Source organism: Pongo abelii, chromosome 1 (genome assembly GCF_028885655.2).
Source record: "Pongo abelii isolate AG06213 chromosome 1, NHGRI_mPonAbe1-v2.0_pri, whole genome shotgun sequence".
Taxonomy (NCBI): domain Eukaryota; kingdom Metazoa; phylum Chordata; class Mammalia; order Primates; family Hominidae; genus Pongo; species Pongo abelii.
This window is the reverse complement of record NC_071985.2, coordinates 24481971-24503766: the sequence shown is the minus strand read 5'-3', so window position 1 is coordinate 24503766 and position 21796 is coordinate 24481971. Positions and strand designations below refer to the sequence as shown.

The window sequence follows — 21796 nt, the reverse complement described above, 5'->3', positions numbered from 1 at the left end:
TTCTGTAATTATTAAAATTACATATTATAATGACAAATTCCTTTATTGTTTCTCTTACATCTGTAGCCTCACAGTCATTGCCTTGGTCTAGGTAAGAACTCAATGTCTCTTGTTAATATTTTTACATAGCTTCCTACCACACCCTGCATTCCAATATTTTCCCATATGGCCACCAGAGTTGTTTTCCTAAAATATACATTGGTCCACGTTAACAAAGCAACTGTTGGATTAATGTTGTCTGCAGTACAAAATTGAAATTAAGTATTTTGACATATAATGCCCTTCACAATCTGGCTGGACCAGGTTGTCTTTTCAATATATCCTGTTCTTCCTTCCTCTGTCTCTTCCTTTCTTCCCTGTTCCTTCTACCTTGAGCTTCTGTTCTCTGACATTTCCAGGATTTTATCAGGTGTCAGGCCATTAAACATGTTGATTTCTTTCCCTGAAACCCAACCTGTCTTCAAAAAAATACTTTTAAAATTTGTTTAGAAAACAAACCACTTCATAATTATTTGTTCTTTAAATATAACTAATAGGCTATGTACATAACTTTATACACAACAAGCACAGAATTCATATATTTCTGAGCACACATGAAAACCTTACACACACAGAAAGACCATTTATTAGGTGATGTAGGAAAGTTTGAAAGACTCCCTTGAAAACCATCTGGACCAGGAATTATGAGAGGATGGCTCTTTCATGGTTCTAATCCTTGAAATTAAATCTAAAATTTATGAATTTAAAATTTACATCTCTTCTAGTATCAATTTTGTTAAACAAGACAGATACTCCCATTTCATTCAAGTTTTAAAATATAGAGTTGAACAAACCACTATCTTAAGATTCTTTCAGTTTCATGTTTCTGAGATTATTTTCCCAGTCATTTCTTATTTTCCTAATTTGTGTCTTCTTCCTTGATTACATTATCTAACAGTTTATCTGATATATTATTTTTTTCTCAAAAAACTAGCCTTCTTTCTGTTCATTTAATATATATTTTTCTGTTTCCAAACTCTTTGGTATCTGTTTTAAACTTTTAAAATATCCTTATTCTTCTGGGTTTTGTGTTTTTATTCTGTTTCCAGCTTTTTTAGTAAGAAGTCTAATTCATTTGTTTTCTTCTTCTTTTTACTAATATAAGCTTATAAGATTTTCAGATTCCCTCTAAGTGCTGCTTTAGTTATGTATACTGTAAGTTCAGATATGTAGGAATTTCATAGTCATTTTCATATTCATATTCATCCTGTTGTGATATCAAATACTAGGTCTTATTCATTCTATTTTTTTGTGCACGTTAACAATCCCCACTTTCCTCCCACTCCCTCACTACCCTGCCCAGCCTCTGGTAACCGTTCTTCTACTCTGTATCTCCGTAAGTTTAATTGTTTTTATTTTGAGGTTGCACAGATAAGTGAGAACATGCAATGTTTGTCTTTCTGTGCCTGGCTTATTTCACTTAACATAATGACCACTTCCATCTATGTTGTTGCAAATAACAGGATCTCATTGTTTTGTATGGGTGAATAGTGTTTTTGTGTGTAATTACCACATTTTCTTTATCCGGTCATTTGTTGATGAACACTTAGGTTGCTTCCAAATCTTGGCTATTGTGAACAGTACTGCAGCAAACATGCAGATATGTCTTCAATATCTGATTTTCTTTCTTTGGGGTATATACCCAGCAGTAGGATTGCTGGATAATATGGTAGCTCTGTTTTTAGTTTTTTGACCAACCTCCAAACTGTTCTCCATAGTGGTTGTACTAATTTACATTTTCAACCACAATGTATGGGGGTTCCCTTTTCTCCACATCCTCACCAGCATTTGTTATTGCCTCTCTTTGGATATAAGCCATCTAACTGGGGTGAGATGATATCTCATTGTAGTTTGATTTGTATTTCTCTGATGATCAATAATTTTGAGCACCTTTTCATTACCCATTTGCCATTTCTAAGTCTTCTTTTGAGGAATGTCTATTCAAATCTTTTGTCCACTTTTTATTAGATTATTAGATTTGCTCCTGTAGAATTGTTTGAGCTCCTTATATATTCTGGTTACTAATTCCACGTCAGATGGGTAGTTTGTAAATATTTTCTCCCATTCTGTGGGTTGTCTCTTCACTTTGTTGATTGCATCCTTTGCTGTGCAGAAGCTTTTTAACTTAATGTGATTCCATTTACCCATTTTTGCTTTGGTTGCCTGTGCTTGTGGGTTATTACTCAAGAAATTTTTGCCCAGACCAATGTCCTAGACATTTTCCCCAGTGTTTTCTTGTTAATAGTTTCATAATTTGAGGTCCTAGATTTAAGCCTTTAATCCATTTTTGTTTGATTTTTATATATGACAAGAGATAGGGGTCTAGTTTCATTCTTCTGCATATGGATATCCAGTTTTCCCAGCACCATTTATTGAAGTACGTTCCTGACACCTTTGTTGAAAATGAGTTCACCACAGGTGTGTGTATTTGTTTCTGGATTTTCTGTTTTGTTCCATTCGTCTGTATGGATATTGGTCTGTGTGTCTATTTTCTGGTCTTTTCCATTGGTCTGTGTGTCTATTTCTCTGCCAAGACCATGCTGTTTGGGTTGCTATAGCTCTGAGGTATAATTTGAAGTCAGGTAATGTGATTCCTCTAGTTTGTTCTTTTTGTTCAGGATAGCTTTGGCTATTCTGGGTTGTTTGTGAGTCCACGTAAATTTTAGAATTGTTTTTTCTATTTCTGTGAAGAATGTCATTGGTATTTTGATAAGACTGCATTGAATCTGTAGATTGTTTTGGGTAGTATGAACATTTTAACAATATTGATTCTTGCAATCCGTGAACATGGAATATCTTTCCATTTTTTGTTGTCTTCTTCAATTTCAGTGTTTTATAGTTTTCATTATAGAGATCTTTCACTTCTTGAGTTAATTCCTAGGTATTTAATTTTATGTGTAGCTACTATAAGTGGGATTACTTTTAGTTCTTTTTCAGGTCATTCTCTGTTGGCATATAGAAATGCTACTGATTGGCCAGGTGCAGTGGCTCACACCTGTAATCCCAGCACTTTGGGAGGCCGAGCCAAATGGATCACTTGAGGACAGGAGTTCGAGACAAGCCTAGTCAACATGGTGAAACCTTGTCTATACTAAAAATACAAAAAATTAGCAGGGCGTGGTGGCACATGCGTGTAATCCCAGCTACTGGGGAGGATGAGGCAGGAGAATCACTTGAACGTGGGAGACAGAGGTTGCAGTGAGCCAAGATTGCACCACTACACTCTAGCCTGGGAGACAGTATGAGACCCTATCTCAAAAAAAAAAAAAAAAAAAAAAAAAAAGGAAAAAGAAATTCTACTAATTTTTTTATTTTTGTGCATTGCTTTTGTATCCTGCAGCTTAACTGAATTTGTTTATCAGTTCCAATTGTTTTTTTGGTAGCGTCTTTAGGTTTTTCGAAATATAAGATCATATCATCTGCAAACAATGATAATTTGACTTCTTCCTTTCCAGTTTGGATGCTGTTTATTTCTTTCTCTTGTCTGATTGCTCCAGCTAAGACTTCTAGTGCTATGTTGAATAACAGTGGTGAAAATGGGCATACTTGTTGTGTGCCAGATCTCAGAGAAAAGGCTTTCTGTTTTTCCCAATTTAATTGTGATAGTAGCTGTGGGTCTGTCATGTGGTTTTATTGTGTTGAGATATGTTCCTTCTATACACAGTTATTTGAGGGTTTTTATCCAGAAGGATGTTGAATTTTATCAAGTGCATTTTCAGCATCGATTGAAATGATTATATGGTTTTTGTCCTTCATTCTTTTGATATGGTGTATCCCATTGATTGATTTGTAATATGTTGAACTATTTTTGTATCCCTGGGATAAATCTGACTTGGTCATAATGAATGATTTTTAAATGTGTTGTTGAATTTGGTTTGCTAGTATTTCATTGAGAATTTTCATGTCAATGTCCATCTGGAATATTGGCCTATACTCTTCTTTTTTTGATGTGTCTTTGTCTGGTTTGGGTATCAGAGTAACACTGGCCTCGTGGAATTGGTTTGGAAGTATTATCTCCTCCTCTATATCCTGCAATTTATATATTTAGCCTTTTGCATGTATCAGGTTTCCTACATTACCTAATAAATGGTCTTTTTTTAGTGTTTAATGTATGCTAAAAAAATAATATGTTCTGTGCCTATTGGGTATAAAGTTATAAACAAGTATATATAGCCTATTAATTGTATTTTTCAGAGCTTTAATGTCTCTAATTATTTATCCATCTGTTTCTGCAGGAGGTATGTTAAGATTTTAACTAAATCACTGAGATAGCTATTTCTTCTGCACATCTGTCAATTGTTGTATATACTTTAAAGTTGTAAGTTGTATATGTATTCCTATCTTCTCACTCTTTTACCATCATCCTATATCCCTCTTTGGCCCACTGGTGATTTCTTGCCTTAAGATCTATTCAGTCAGATATTAAAATTTTATCCAACTTTTTGATGCAAGGTTTATCTTCAGAAGTTCTTTTTCCATCCTTTTGTTTTTCAAACTTTCTATATCTTTGTTTGAACTGTCTATCTTATAGGACATATATTGGTGGCCTTTGTTTTCTTATAATCAAATCTGTGATTATCTGTCCTGTATTTACTGATTTTTAACTTTTTCTTTTTTTTTTTTTTTTTTTTTGGAATTTTACAGCTGGGCCTCTAGGGGTGACATCACATATCGGTAGGACCGTGATGCCTACCTGAGCCTTAAAGCCAGCAAGTTTTATTAAGATTTCAAAAGGGGAGGGGGTACAAGAACAGAGAGTAGGTCACAAGATCACATGCTTCAAAGGGCAAAAGGAGAACAAAGATCACATGCTTCTGAGGAAACAGTACAAGGGCAAATTCAGAACTACTGATTAGACCTTCCTTACAAACTCAGTAAACTCAGTTTCTCATTCTTTAGTATTTTATCGCTTTCGGGAAGGAGATTTATTTCTTCTTAGTTTTCGTTGGATAGAGCGTTTTGGTTTTTTTTTTTAAAGGGACCCTTTATGGCAACATAATCAGTCTTTTTTTTTGAGAAGGAGATTTCCTCTGTCGCCCAGACTGGCGTGCAGTGGCGCGATCTCAGCTCACTGCAGCCTCCGCCTCCCAGGTTCCAGCGATTCTCTTGCTTCAGCCTTCCGGGTAGCTGGGATTACAGGCATGCGCCACCACGCCCGGATAATTTTTGTATTTTTAGTAGAGACGGGGTTTCACCATGTTGGCTAGGCTGGTCTTGAACTGACTTCAGGTGATCCACCAGCCTCAGCCTCTCAAAGTGCTAGGATTACAGGCATGAGCCATCAAGCCCGGCTACAACAGAATTTGAATGCCGTCGTTTTCAGCATGAGAAAGATCAATGCTTTATTTCTAATTAGAATACTATTTTCCCTTTATGGTATATCTATTTAAGCAAAGGCATTAGAAGCCTAAACAAGACAATTCGGGGCGTAATGAAGGCAGAAAGCTTGAGGACATTTATCCCAGACTCTTTTCTGAAACTAGTCAATTTCAATTTTAAAACTCCTTTCATTAGTATTTTAACTACTGTTTTTGACTTTGCCTAGAAGAAGTGAGGAAAAACAAGTTCCCCCTTATTCAGGTTGTCACAAATGAGAACCAGTCACCCAACAAACGATGTTGCTCTAGGTTGTAACTTCAGTCATGTGTCTCTTAGGTAAAAATCTAAGGTCTATAAAGCATTTGGAAGCTCCCACTATGATTTTTAACTTTTTCTATACAATGTATCCTGTTGTCTTAAGATACATTACTGTTATTATTAAATTTATTTTTGCTTCAGTATTTTGTCTCTTTTCCTGCTCACTATGGGGTAGATCGAGTTTTCTTCTTTGTTTCTTATGTTTATTCCCTTTTAGCTGAAGACTGACATTCATGCCTCTTTTAGCTGATGCCTCTTTTAGCTGAAGACTGACGTTCATCATTATTTGCCCCTAGGATCAAAATGTTTTCATATCTATATTTGTCCCTTTCAAGATAAGTACTTTAGTACACTCTTTGGTCTTCCCCACACTTCCACTCTCATTATGTTGATGCTATGTAGAATTATAATTCCTGGTTGTTATAGAAATGTTATATCTCTCTTTTTTCCTTGGACTTCTGCACATTCATGCTTGTGCTCTCTCTCTCTGTCATAGAAAATAGTAAACTCATAAGAAATTGTTTCAAACTTACTTTTTATATCTATTATAGGCTTATCTTCAATTTATTCCTCTGAGTACTTCTTCCAAGAGAGTTTTCAGAGTAGGTTTTTGTGTAGCAAACCTTCTGAGAACTTTAATATTTGAGACTGTTTTTGATATACCCTCATATCTGAATGGCAAATTCATTATAAAATTCTAACTTTAAAGTTATTTTCCTTTATTATATTAAAATCTCTAATTCCTTAAAAATATTATTCCATTTTCCTGTTGCTCCAGGGTCACTCCGAAGAAGGTCAATGTCACTTCAATATTTATTATTTTATAGTGTATCTACTCTTTCTCTTCGTATGCCCTTAAAATTTTCACTTTGCCTTTAATGTTCATAATATCACTATAAATTCTCTAGTTGTGAGTGTTGGTACTCTATTAGCCGTTTTAATATATACTCTTTTATTTTTAGTTCTCTAAATTAATAGGAGTCTTAAACTGTGAGATCCTGTTTCACATGATTGAATGAGTTGAACTTCTCTGTTTCAAGAGTTTGCAGCATCCAAGCTCTAATAAAACTAAGCTTAGTTATTTTCTTAGTACTTCCATGTGTTCTGGATTTTATAGATTTTCTTTGTTTTGTTTTGTTTTGTTTTGTTTTGTTTTTACTTGTTTGTTTGGTTGGTTGGTTGGTTGGTTGGTTGGTTGGTTTTTGAGACAGGGTTTCAGTCTGTCACCTAGGCTTGAGTGCAGTGACCTGATCTCAGCTCACTGCAGCCTCGACCTCGGGCTCAAGCAATCCTCCTGCCTCAGCCCCACAAGTAGCTAGGACTACAGGTACCCACCACCATGCCCAGCTAATTTTTTATATTTTTTGTAGAGACAAGGTTTTGCCATGTTGCTCAGGCTGGTCTCGAACTCCTGGGCTCAAGCTGTCCATCTGCCTCAGCCTCCCAAAGTGCTGGGGTTACAGTAGTGAGACACCGCGCATGACCTCATATTTTTCTATTTTAGTGAAAATGCAATTTGATATTTTTTTCCTTGTTGCTCTGTGAGATTTTCAGAAGTACAATAGATACTTGTCTTCAAACTGGTGCCCATATTTTGAAGATTTTGATTTATATTTATATTTTCAGAATTTTCATTTTGTTTTTTTTTTTTAAGAAAATAAAAATATCAGTTGGCAAGTTTTGCTTTCTCTCCCTTTTATAAGCATTCTTCCATCTCTTTCTGGCAGGGCCTACAAACTTTCCGCTCTTCTCCAGTTATAAGTTTTGGGTGCCTCTTGTGTTAGTTTTAACATTTTTCAACAATTTCCACATGCCCGTCAATGGTTTTACTTTTGAGCCTTATTATATATTCATCTTTTCATCAGCTTTACAAGTCTTTATATGTGGCAGTCTGAGCTTATGGAAAAGTTTTCTATATAAACACACCAGTTTATTCAGCTACCCCATTTGTATTATACCCACATTTGTATAATTTTTACATTAATAACTATGCAAGCTGTCAACTGTTTAATAAATTGTTACTCACCAAATTGTAATATATGATTATTAGAAATATAGAAATGTGACAAAGATCATAATTTAAAATTATGATCGTTTTAATATTAAATTTGGAGTAATCCAATTTTTTATTTAAGGTTGCGTTTTTGATGGCTTACACAGTGACCAGCCATGTGTAACAAACCCACATAGGAATATATCCTATTTAAAAATATTCTGTAGTTGTGCTATTTATACTGTTTGCTCACTTGAGATACAAGAATCTGAATCACATTTAATAGGCAATTGTGATCTGTCTGACTTATTTACATATCTGTCTCTAACATATCCAAAGTGTATGAGTCATTATCTCCAAGTAACTAAAAGATTAACTGAGAATTATTGAAACCGCATCATTGAATAAGAACTACATACAGTTTGCCATCCAGCTGATTCTAAGGAACATCATATACAGCCACGAATATTTTATAGTAGGATTATGATTTTATTTCAAAACATTCCAAAGTAAGAAATTTGTGAAACTCATTAGCCAGGTGGGATAACCTGTCTGAGTATCTCTTTAATTATCCCAACCCTACGATCTGTGCATACAATGCTATTCTTATTCTATACTTATGTGACTTCTTGCTTATATTCAGGTAGGTATCTAGGCTTATGTTATTAATGGCAGAGGATTCATAAGTTCCGGCCTAAAGTGGGCAGTCTCATCATTTCCACTTAAGAGAGCAATTCCATTTGATCTTTTAAAAAATTCTGTCAACTGATTGCCTACCTCCAGTTACTGCCATAGAAGTTGCCTTTTTCTCCATTGTACAGTCCTACTGAGTATTTCCTTCACCTGCTTTGTTCTGTCTCGATGTAGGGTTGCAAGGAATGAAAAATGGAATGGAAGAGATCAGTGAGAAAGAAAAGATAAATCCAACTTTTTTCTGTAGACATAGTTACCAATTCTATGTACAGTGAAATAAACCCTCCTTGAGAAGGAAGCATGGTTTCCCTTATAATACCTTGGTTAAAATATTAAGTATCTTTCCAAGCTGCAGCTGCTCTTTGGAGTATTTTAATTTATAACCACATCATGTCTTTAATCTTGTAAATTTTATTTACTGTCTTAAAATATTCTTAACATTGAAACACTAAAATAATCATTACAAAATTGAAAACCTATCTTAATAATGATTAGAATTACAAAAAGGTCTGCAACCTTCTATGTTTTCTTTTAGTGTAGGATAATTAGATGTTTATACACTGGTAATCTCTTATAACCTCTGGTTTTTAAATGTTAAACAATGGGTTCTTAATCTAGGGAAGGATCTATGAATTTGCTATCAGGTGTCTGTGAACATAAAATTTTGTGTTCACTGTATTTTTCTGCAGATAGTAGTAATAGTTTTTACTATTCTCAGAGACAGAGGTTGGTGAACTAAAAAATAAAGAATTACTATCTTAAAGAGTGGTAATTGGTACCTAGTTAAGAGAGATTTTGGAAGATAAAAATTTAAGAGTTCAATTTGCAATGCATTTTAAATTTATGTATTTATTTCCTTTTAGAAAGTAATATATACTGCAACTCAGCAACTGGGTTTACAAAACTGGTCATCTCAGAAAGAGAAGATTATACAGTTTTATAATCAACTTCAGGTAAGTATAAAATGGCATGTTAGCAATCCTTTGCCTGTGTTTCAATAGGAATTAATAAAATAAAGGACAAAAATAATAATAAAAGAGAGATGTTACAGGTATAATATTTTTTGAATTAAAGTCATTTATTAATTGTTAGTCAAGGCTTTATTATTTGGGTTCCAAGATGGCCGAATAGGAACAGCTCCAGTCTACAGCTCCCAGCATGAGCGACGCAGAAGATGAATGATTTCTGCATTTCCAACTGAGGTAACGGGTTCATCTCACTGGGGAATGTTAGACAGTGGGTGCAGCACAGTGGGTGCAGGACAGCGAGCGTGAGCCGAAGCAGGGCGAGGCATCGCCTCACCCAGGAAGCGCAAGGGGTCAGGGAATTCCCTTTCCTAGCCAAGGAAAGGGGTGAGAGACGGCACCTGGAAAATCGGGTCACTCCCACCCTAATACTGCACTTTTCCGATGTTCTTAGCAAACCACACACCAGGAGATTATATCCAGTGCCTGGCTCGGAGGGTCCTACGCCCACAGAGCCTCACTCATTGCTAGCACAGCAGTCAGAGATCAAACTGCAAGGCGGCAGCGAGGCTGGGGGAGGGGCGCCCGCCATTGCCAAGGCTTCAGTAGGTAAAGCGGCCTGGAAGCTCAAACTGGGTGGAGCCCACCACAGCTCAAGGAGGCCTGCCAGCCTCTGTAGACTCCACCTCTGGGGGCAGGGAGAGCCAAACAAAAGGCAGCAGAATCCTCTGCAGACTTAAATGTCCCTGTCTGACAGCCTTGAAGAGAGTAGTGGTTCTCCCAACATGCAGCTGGACATCTGAGAATGGACAGACTGCCTCCTCAAGTGGGTCCCTGACCCCCGAGTAGCCTAACTGGGAGGCACCCCCAGTAGGGGCAGACTGACATCTCACACGGCCGGGTACTCCTCTGAGACAAAACTTCCAGAGAAATGATCAGGCAGCAACACTTGCTGTTCACCAATATCTGCTGTTCTTCAGCCTCTGCTGTGGATACCCAGGCAATCAGATCTCGAGTGGACCTCCAGCAAACTCCCAACAGATCTGCAGCTGAGGGTCCTGACTGTTAGAAGGAAAACTAACAAACAGAAAGGACATCCATACCAGAACCCCATCTGTATGTCACCATCATCAAAAACCAAAGATAGATAAAACCACAAAGACGGGGAAAAAACAGAGCAGAAAAACTGGAAACTCTAAAAATCAGAGTGCCTCTCCTCCTCCAAAGGAACGCAGCTCCTCACCAGCAATAGAACACAGCTGGACAGAGAATAACTTTGAGGAGTTGAGAGAAGAAGGCTTCAGACAGTCAAACTATTCTGAGCTAAAGGAGGAAGTTTGAACCCATGGCAAAGAAGTTAAAAACCTTGAAAAAAAATTAGCCGAATGGCTAACTAGAATAACCAATGCAGAGAAGTCCTTAAAGGACCTGAAGGAGCTGAAAACCAAGGTACGAGAACTATGTGACTAATGCAGAAGCCTCAGTAGCCAATTCGATCAACTGGAAGAAAGGGTATCAGTGATGGAAGATGAAATGAATGAAATGAAGCGAGAAGAGAAGTTTAGAGAAAAAAGAATAAAAAGAAACAAAGCCTCCAAGAAATATGGGACTATGTGAAAAGACCAAATCTATGTCTGATTGGTGTGCCTGAAAGTGACAGGGTGAATGGAACCAAGTTGGAAAACACTGCAGGATATTTTCCAGGAGAACTTCCCCAATCTAGCAAGGCAGGCCAACATTCAAATTCAGCAAATACAGAGAATGCCACAAAGATACTCCTCAAGAAGAGCAACACCAAGACACATAATTCTCAGATTCACCAAGTTGAAATGAAGGAAAAAATGTTAAGGGCAGCCAGAGAGAAAGGTCGGGTTACCCACAAAGGGAAGCCCATCAGACTAACAGCTGATGTCTCGGCAAAAACTCTACAAGCCAGAAGAGAGTGGGGGCCAATATTCAACATTCTTAAAGAAAAGAATTTTCAACCCAGAATTTCATATCCAGCCAAACTAAGCTTCATAAGTGAAGGACAAATAAAATCCTTTACAGACAAGCAAATGCTGAGAGATTTTGTCACTACCAGGCCTGCCCTAAAAGAGCTCCTGAAGGAAGCACTAAACATGGAAAGGAACAACCGGTACCAGCCACTGCAAAAACATGCCAAATTGTAAAGACCATCAAGGCTAGGAAGAAACTGCCTCAACTAACGAGCAAAATAACCAGCAAACATCATAATGACAGGATCAAATTCACACATAACAATATTAACCTGAAATGTAAATGGGCAAAATGCTCCAATTAAAAGACACAGACTGGCAAATTGGATAAAGAGTCAAGACCCATCAGCGTGCTGTGTACAGGAAACCCATCTCACGTGCAGAGACACACATAGGTTCAAAATAAAGGGGTGGAGGAAGATCTACCCAGCAAATGGACAACAGAAAAAGGGAGGGGTTGCAATCCTAGTCTCTGATAAAACAGACTTTAAACCAACAAAGATCAAAGGAGACAAAGAAGGCCATTACATAGTGGTAAAGGGATCAATTCAATAAGAAGAGCTAACTATCCTAAATATATATGCACCCAATACAGGAGCACCCAGATTCATAAAGCAAGTCCTTAGAGACCTACAAAGAGACTTAGACTCCCACACAATAATAATGGGAGACTTTAACACCCGACTGTAAACATTAGACAGATCAACGAGACAGAAAGTCAACAAGGATATCCAGGAATTGAACTCAGCTCTGCACCAAGTGGACCTAATACACATCTACAGAACTCTCCACCCCAAATCAACAGAATATACATTCTTTTCAGCACCACACCGCACTTATTCCAACATTGACCACTTAGTTGGAAGTAAAGCAGTCCTCAGCAAGTGTAGAAGAACAGAAATTATAACAAACTGTCTCTCAGACGACAGTGCCATCAAACTAGGACTCAGGATTAAGAAACTCACTCAAAACCACTCAACTACATGGAAACTGAACAACCGGCTCCTGAATGACTACTGGGTAGATAACAAAATGAAGGCAGAAATAAAGATGTTCTTTGAAACCAATGAGAACAAAGACACAACATACCAGAATCTCTGGGACACATTCAAAGCAGTGTGTAGAGGGAAATTTATAGCACTCAATGCCCAAAAGAGAAAGCAGGAAGGATCTAAAATTGACACCCTAACATCACAATTAAAAGAGCTAGAGGAGCAAGAGAAAACACATTCAAAAGCTTGCAGAAGGCAAGAAATAACTAAGATCAGAGTGGAACTGAAGGAAATAGAGACACAAAACACCCTTCAAAAAAATCAATGAATCCAGGAGCTGGTTTTTTGAAAAGATCAACAAAATTGATGTTCTGCTAGCAAGACTAATAAAGAAGAAAAGAGAGAAGAATCAAATAGATGCAATAAAAAATGATAAAGGAGATATCACCACAGATCCCACAGAAATACAAACTACCATCAGAGAATGCTATAAACACCTCTATGCAAATAACTAGAAAATCTAGAAGAAATGGATAAATTCCTCAACACATACACCCTCCCAAGACTAAACCAGGAAGAAGTTGAATCTCTGAATAGACCAATAACAGGCTCTGAAATTGAGGCAATAATCAATAGCTTACCAACCAAAAAAGTCCAGGACCAGATGGATTCACAGCCGACTTCTGTCAGAGGTACAAGGAAGAACTGGTACCATTCCTTCTGAAACTATTCCAATCAATAGAAAAAGATGGAATCCTCCCTAACTTGTTTTTTGAGGCCAGCATCATAAAAGACCAAAGCCTGACAGAGACACAACAAAAAAAGAGAATTTTAGACCAATATCCCTGATGAACATCGATGCAAAAATCCTCAATAAAATACTGGCAAACCAATCCAGCAGCACATCAAGAAGCTTATCCACCATGATCAAGTGGGCTTCATCCCTGGGATGCAAGGCTGGTTCAACATACGCAAACCAATAAATGTAATCCAGCATATAAACAGAACCAATGACAAAAACCATATGATTATTTCAATAGATGCAGAAAAGGCCTTTGAGAAAATTCAACAACCCTTTATGCTAAAAACTCTCAATAAATTAGGTATTGATGGGACATATCTCAAAATAATAAGAGCTATCTATGACAAACCCACATCCACTATCATACTGAATGGGCAAAAACTGGAAGCACTCCCTTTGAAAACTGCCACAAGACAGGGATGCCCTCTCTAACCACTCCTATTCAACATAGTGTTGGCAGTTCTGGCCAGGGCAATCAGGCAGGAAAAAGAAATAAAGGGTATTCAATTAGGAAAAGAGGAAGTCAAATTTTCCCTGTTTGCAGATGACATGATTGTATATCTAGAAAACCCCATCATCTCAGCCCAAAATCTCCTCAAGCTGATAAGCAAATTCAGCAAAGTCTCAGGATATAAAATCAATGTGCAAAAATCACAAGCATTCTTATACACCAATAACAGACAAACAGAGAGCCAAATCATGAGTGAACTCCCATTCACAATTGCTTCAAAGAGAATAAAATACCTAGGAATCCAACTTACAAGGGATGTGAAGGACCTCTTCAAGGAGAACTACAAACCACTGCTCAATGAAATAAAAGAGGATACAAACAAATGGAAGAACATTCCATGCTCATGGGTAGAAAAGAATCAATATCGTGCAAATGGCCATACTGCCCAAGGTAATTTATAGGTTCAATGCCATCCCCATCAAGCTACCAATGACTTTCTTCACAGAATTGGAAAAAACTAAAGTTCATATGGAACCAAAAAAGAGCCTGCATGGCCAAGTCAATCGTAAGCCAAAAGGACAAAGCTGGAGGCATCACACTACCTGACTTCAAACTATACTACAAGACTACAGTAACCAAAGAAGCATGGTACTGCTACCAAAGCAGAGATATAGACCAATGGAACAGAACAGAGGCCTCAGAAATAATGCCACTTATCTACAACCATCTGATCTTTGACAAACCTGAGAAAAACAAGCAATGGGGAAAGGATTCCCTATTTAATAAATGGTGCTGGGAAAACTGGCTAGCCATATGTAGAAAGCTGAAACTGGATCCCTTCCTTACACCTTATACAAAAATTAATTCAAGATGGATTAAAGACTTAAATGTTAGAGCTAAAACCATAAAAACCGTAGAAGAAAACCTAGGCATTACCATTCAGGACATAGGCATGGGCAAGGACTTCATGTCTAAAACACCAAAAGCGATGGCAACAAAAGCCAAAATTGACAAATGGGATCTAATTAAACTAAAGAGCTTCTGCACAGCAAAAGAAACTACCATCAGAGTGAACAGGCAACCTACAAATGGAGAAAATTTTTGCAGTCTTCTCATCTGACCAAGGGGTAATATCCAGAATCTACAATGAACTCAAACAAATCTACAAGAAAAAAACATACAACCCCATCAAAAAGTGGGCGAAGGATATGAACAGACACTTCTCAAAAGAAGACATTTGTGCAGCTAAAAGACACATGAGAAAATGCTCATCATCACTGGCCATCAGAGAAAAGCAAATCAAAACCACAATGAGATACCATCTCACACCAGTTAGAATGGCGATCATCAAAAAGTCAGGAAACAACAGGTGCTGGAGAGGATGTGGAGAAATAGGAACACTTTTACACTGTTGGTGGGACTGTAAACTAATTCAACCATTGTGGAAGTCAGTGTGGTGATTCCTCAAGGATCTTGAACTAGAAATAACATTTGACCCAGTAATCCCATTACTGGGTATATACCCAAAGGATTATAAATCATGCTTCTATAAAGACACATGCACACGTATGTTAATTGCGGTACTATTCACAATAGCAAAGACTTGGAACCAAACCAGATGTCCAACAATGATAGACTGGATTAAGAAAATGTGGCACATATACACCATGGAATACTATGCAGCCATAAAAAATGATGAGTTCATGTCCTTTGTGGGGACATAGACGAAGCTGGAAACCATCATTCTCAGCAAACTATCGCAAGTACAAAAAACCAAACACCGCATGTTCTCACTCATAGGTGGGAATTGAACAATGAGAACACATGGACACAGGAAGGGGAACATCACACACTGGGGCCTGTTGTGGGGTGGGGGTTTGGGGGGAGGGATAGCATTAGGAGATATACCTAATGTTAAATGACGAGTTGATGGGTGCAGCACAGCAACATGGCACATGTATACTTACGTAACTAACCTGCACGTTGTGCACATGTACCCTAAAACTTGAAGTGTAATAAATTTAAAAAAAATTAAAAAAAAACAATATGAATTCTTGCAATCCATGAACACAGGATATCTTTCCATTTATTTGTGTCCTCTTTACTTTCTTTAATAAGTGTTTTATAGATGATGATATATGTTTTGTAGAGATCTTTCACCTTCTAGGTATTTCATATTTTTGTAGCTATTATAAATGGAATGCTTTCTTAATTTCTTTCTCAGTCAGTGTTGCTACTGGCATATAGAAATGCTACTGATTTTTGTATGTTGATTTTGTATTCTGCAACCTTATTAAATTCATTTATTAGTTTTAAAAGCTTTTTGGTGGAGTCGTTAGTACTTTCTGTATAGATGATCATGTCATCTGCAAACAGGACAGCTTAAATTTCTCCTTTCTAATTTGGATGTCTTTTATTCCTTTCTGGTGCCTAATTGCTCTGCCTAGAACTTCCAGTAACATTTTGAGGAAATGTGGTGAAAGTGAGCATCTTCATCTTGTCCCAGATCTTAGAAGAAAGGCTTTCAACTTTTCCCTGTTCAGGATGATATTAGCTGTGGGTTTGTCATATATTCACTTTATTGTGTTGATGTGTGTCCCTTCTATGCCCAGTTTGTTTAAGGTTTTTTTTATTATAAAGGTATGCTGATTTTTATAAATGCTTTTTCAGCATCAATAGTAATGATAAGGTGGTATTTGTCCCAGATTTTATTAATGAGATATATCATGTTTACTGTTTTGCATATGTTGAACAATCCTTTCATTGCTGGGATGAATCCCACTTGATCATGGTTAATGATCTTTTTAATGTCTTGTTAAATTAAGTTTGCTGGTATTACATTCAGAATTTTTACATCTATGTTCATCAAGGATATTAGTCAGTGGCTTCCTTTTTTGTTGTGTTCTTGTCTGGTGTTGATATCAGAGTAATGCCAGCTTCATAGAACACATTGGGAATAATTTTCTTGAAGAATCTGAGTAGAATTGGTATTAGTTGTTTTTTAAAAGTTTGGTAGAATTCAGCAGTGAAGCCATCACATCCTGGGCTTTTCTTTGATGGAAAACTCTTTATTACTCATTATTGACCTGCGTAGATTTTCTTTTCTTCATAATTCAATCTTGATAAGTTGTATGTGTCCAGGAATATATCAATTTCTTCTAGGTTTTCTAATTTGTTGGCATATAGTTGTTCATAGTAGTCTTTTATGATCCTTTATATTTCTGTGGTATCAGCTATAATGTCTCCTTTTTCTTCTCTGATTTTATGTATGTGAGTCTTTTATTGTTAGTCTAGTGAAAGATTTGTTGATTTTTAAAAATCTTTTCAATAAACAAGGTGTTTGTTTTATTGATCTTTTGTATTTTTTACTCCCTTTTGCTGTTTATTTTGGATCGTTTTACTTTTTTGATGTAGATGTTTATTGCTATAAAGTTACTTCTTTTTTTTTCTTTTGAGATGGAGTATCGCTCTGTCCCCCTAACTAGAGTGCAGTGGTGCGATCTCAGCTCACTGCTGAGACTTAGTATGTCTCACAGGATCTGATGGTTTTTATTTTCCTGCACAAGCTCTGCAACTCCAGGGTTCAAGTGATTCTCCTGCCTCAGCCTCCTGAGTAGCTGGGACTACAGGCACCCACCATGCCCGGCTAATTTTTGTATTTTTAGTAGAGACAGGGCTTCACTATGTTGCCCATACTGGTCTTGAACTCTTGACCTCGTGATCCACCCACCTCAGACTCCCAAAGTGCTGGGATTATAGGTGTGAGCCACCACACCCAGCCAAACTTCCTTCTTAAAGGAAATGCATTATGTTTATCCAACTTCCTTCCTTCCTTGCTTTTGCTGTATCCTATTGGTTTTGGTATGTGGTGTTTCCATTTTCATTTGTCTCAAGGAATTTTTTAAATTATTTTTTAATTTTTTTCATTGACCCATTGCTTGTACATGAGCACATTGTTTAATTTCCACATATTTGTACAATTTCCAAAGTTCCACCTGTTACTGATTCTTAGTTTTATTTCATTGTTCTCAGAAAAGATATTTGATTGGATTTCCATTTTTAAAAAATAGTGAAGACTTGTTTTATGGCTTAATATATGGTTTGTCTTTGAAAATGTTCCATGCGCTGTTAAAAATAATGTCTATGTTATATCTATTGGGGGAAATATTCTATTAGGTTCACTTGGTCTAGATTGCAGTTTAACTCTTATGTTTCTTTATTTTCTGTCTATATGAGTTATCCATTGATGACAGTAGGGTGTTGAAATATCCTACTATTATTGTATGATATGGTTTGGCTGTGTCCCCACCCAAATCTCATCTTGAATTCCGTGTTGTGGGAGGTAATTGAATTATGGGGCAGGTCTTTCTCGTGCTGTTCTCGTGATAGTAAGTCTCATAGGATCTGATGGTTATTATAAGGGGGAGTTTTCCTGCACAAGCTCTTTTTGCTTACTGCCATTCCATGTAAGAGGTAACTTGCTCTTCGTTGCCTTCTGCCATTATTGTGAGGCTTCCCCAGCCATGTGGAACTGTAAGTTCAATTAATCATCTTTCTTTTATAAATTGCCCAGTCTTGGATATGTCTCTATCAGCAGTATGAAAACGGACAAATGCAGTAAACTGGTACCAGTAGAGTGGGGTGTTGCTGAAAAGATACCCGAAAATGCGGAAGTGACTTTTGATCTGGGTAACAGGCAGAGGTTGGAACAGTTTGGAGGGCTCAGAAGAAGACAGGAAAATGTGGGAAAGTTTGGAACTTCCTAGAGACTTGTTGAATGGCTTTGATCAAAAGCCTGATAGCAATATGAAAAATAAGGTCCAGGCTGAGGTGGTTTCAAACAGAGATGAGGAACTTGTTGGGAACTGGAGTAAAGGTGACTCTTGTTGTTTTAACAAAGAGACTGGTGGCATTTTGCCCCTGCCCTAGATATTTGTGGAACTTTGAACTTGAGAGAAATGATTTAGGGTATCTGGTGGAAGAAATTTCTAGGCAGCAAAGCATTCAAGAGGTGATTTGGGTACTGTTTAAAGGCATTCCATTTTATAAGGGAAGCAGAGCATAAAAGTTTGGAAAATTTGCAGCCTGACAATGCGATAGAAAAGAAAATCTCATTTTCTAAGGAGAAATCTAAGCCAGCTGCAGAAATTTGCATAAGTAATGAGGATCCAAATGTTAATCCCCAAGACACTGTGGAAAATGTCTCCAGGGCATGTCAGAGGTCTTCATGGCAGCCCTTCCCATCACGGGCCTGGAGGCCTAGGAATTAAAAATGGTTTCATGGGCCAGACCCAGGGTCTCTGTGCTGTATGCAGCCTGAAAGGGGACAACATAGAGCTCTGGCCATGGCTTCAGAGGGTGCAAGCCTCAAGCCTTGGCAGCTTCTATGTGGTGTTGAGCCTGCAAGTGCACAGAAGTCCAGAACTGGGGTTTGGGAGCCTCTGCTTAGATTTCAGAAGATGTATGGAAATGCCTGGATGTCCAGGCAGAATTTTGCTGCAGTGGTGGAGCTCTCATGGAGAACCTCTGCTAGGGTGGTACAGAAGGGAAATGTGGGGTTGAAGCCCCCACACAGAGTCTACTGGAGCACCATCTAGTGGAGCTGTTAGAAGAGGGCCACCATCCTCCAGAACCTAGGATGGTAGATCCACTGACAGCTTGCACTGTGCACCTGGAAAAGCCACAAACACTCAATGCCAGCCCATGAAAACAGCCAGGAAACAGGCTGTACCCTGCAAAGCCACAGGGGCAGAGCTGTCCAAGACCAGCGGAACCCACCTTTTGCATCAGCGTGATCTTGATGTGAGACTGAAGTCAAAGGAGATCATTTTGGAGCTTTAAGATTTGACTGCCCCACTGCATTTCAGACTTACATGAGGCCTGTAGCTCCTTTGTTTTGGCCAATGTCTCCCATTTGGAATGGCTATGTATTAATCTGTTTTCATGCTGCTGATAAAAGACATACCCAAGACTGGGAAGAAAAAGAGATTTAATTGGATTTACAGTTCCACATAGCTGGGGTGGCCTCAGAATCATGGGGAGAGGCAAAAGGCACTTCTTGCATGGTGGCAGCAAGAGCAAAATGAGGAGGCAAAGGCAGAAACCCCTGATGAACCCATCAGATCTCATGAGACTTTATTCACTATCACAGGAATAGCAGGGGAAAGACCAGCCTCCATGATTCAATTGCCTCCTCTGGGTCCCTCCCGTAACACATGGGACTTCTGGGAGATAGAATTCAAGTTGAGATTTGGGTGGGGACATGGCCAAACTATATCAGGCTATGTTTATCCAATGCCTGTACCCCCATTTGTATCTAGGCAGTAACTAACTTGCTTTTGATTTTACAAGCCCATAGGCAGAAGAGACTTGCCTCGTCTCAGATGAGACTTTGGACTGTGGATTTTTGAGTTAATACTGAAATGAGTTAAGACTTTGGGGGTGTTGGGAAGGCATGACTGGTTTTGAAATTTGAGGACATGAGATTTCGGAGGGACCAGGGGTGGAATGATATGGTTTGGCTGTGTCCCCACCCATATCTCATCTTGAATTCCCATGTGTTGTGGGAGGGACCCAGTAGGAGGTAATTGAATTATGGATCAAGTCTTTCCCATGCTGTTCTTATGATAGTAAGTCTCATGAGATCTTATGGTTATTACAAGAGGAAGTTTTCCTGCAAAACTCTTTTTGCTTGCTGCCATCAATATAAGGTGTGACTTGCTTCTCCTTTCCTTTCTGCCATGATTGTGAGGCTTCCCCAGCCACGTGGAACTGTAAGTCCAATTAAACCTCTTCCTTTTGTAAATTGCCCAATCTTGGATGTGTCCTTATTAGCAGTGTGAAAACGGACTAATACATCATATTGCAGTCAATCTCTCCCTTTAGATCTGTTAATATTTGCTTTATATAATTAAATGATCCAGTGTTGAGTGCATATATATTTACAATTATTTTGTTATCTTGTTGTGTTGGTACTTTTATCATTATATAATGTCTTTTGTCTCTTTTTACAGTTTTTGACTTAAAATCTATTTTGTCTATATAAGTATAGCTATTCCTTCTGTTTTGGGTTTCCATTTGCATGGAATATCTTTTTCTATGCATTGACTTTCAGTCTATTTGTGTCTTTATAGGGGACACGAGTTTCTTACAGGCAGCTTGTAGTTGAGACTTGTTTTATTTAATCTATTCAGCCCCTCTGTCTTTCAATTGGAGAATTTAGTTCATTTACATTCGAGGTTATTATTGATGTGTAAGAACTTGCTACTGCCATTTTGTTACTTATTTTCTGGTTGTTTTTGTAACTCCTCTTTTCCTTTCTTCTTTTCTTACTTTCTACCTTTGTACTTAAGTGATTTTCTCAGGGAGTATGCTTTAGTTCCTTGCTTTTTATTTATAGTATATGTATGATAGGTTTTTGCTTTGTGGTTCTGAAAAAACATAATAAGTTAAACTCATAACAACATAACTTTAATCACAACGAAAAGAAACAAACTAAAAAACTCCACATTATAACTCCATCTTCCCCACCTTCCAACTTATGGATATCTCCATTTACATCTTTTTATATTGTCTATCTCACAACAAATTGTTTTAGTTATTATTTTTGACATTTTTCTCTTTTAGTCTTCATATTAAAGATATGAGTATTTTACACACCACAATTACAGTATTAGAGTAATCTGAATTTTGGGATACCTGCTTTTATCAGTGAGCTTTATACCTTCAAATATTTTCTTGTTACATGTTATCATAATTTTCCTTCAGATTGAAGAACTCCTTTTAGCATTTCTTGTAAGACAAGTCTGATGGCGATGAATCCCCTCAGCTGTTTCATGTCTGAGAAAGTTTTTAACTCTCCTTCATGTTAGAAGAATGGGTTTTCTGGCTACAGTATTCTCAGTTGACAGGTTTTTTTTTTTTTTTTTTTCTGTCAGGACTTCAAATATATGATCCCACTGCCTCTGGCCTGTAAGGTTTCCAATGAAAAGTTTGCTGCCAGATGTATCAGAACCCCTTTAAGTGTAATTTGCTTCTTTCTCTTTCTGCTTTTAGGATCCTCTCCTGTCCTTGATCTTTCAGAGTTTATTATATGCCTTGGGATAGTCCTATTTGAGTTAAATCTGCTAGGTGATCTTTGACCTTTCTGTACCTGGATATTTATATCATTCTCTACATTTGTAAAGTTTTCTGTTATTATTTCTTGATATAAGCATTCTACCCCTTT

At 37.5% G+C, this 21796-nt stretch overlaps 1 protein-coding gene across 8 annotated transcripts in view; it reads left to right on the top strand.

Annotated features, from left to right (window-relative positions):
• Positions 1–21796, top strand: part of DNAH14 (dynein axonemal heavy chain 14) — a 499118-nt gene that overhangs the window by 229710 nt on the left and 247612 nt on the right. For 7 of the 8 annotated variants that reach the window (XM_054519536.1, XM_054519533.2, XM_054519594.1 and 4 more), the window contains one exon: positions 9226–9315. In XM_054519536.1, the coding sequence (XP_054375511.1) occupies positions 9226–9315 (90 nt within the window). Of the gene's footprint in view, positions 1–9225; positions 9316–9481; positions 9567–21796 lie in introns of those variants that run through there. The other variant, XM_054519603.2, reaches the window with a different exon arrangement.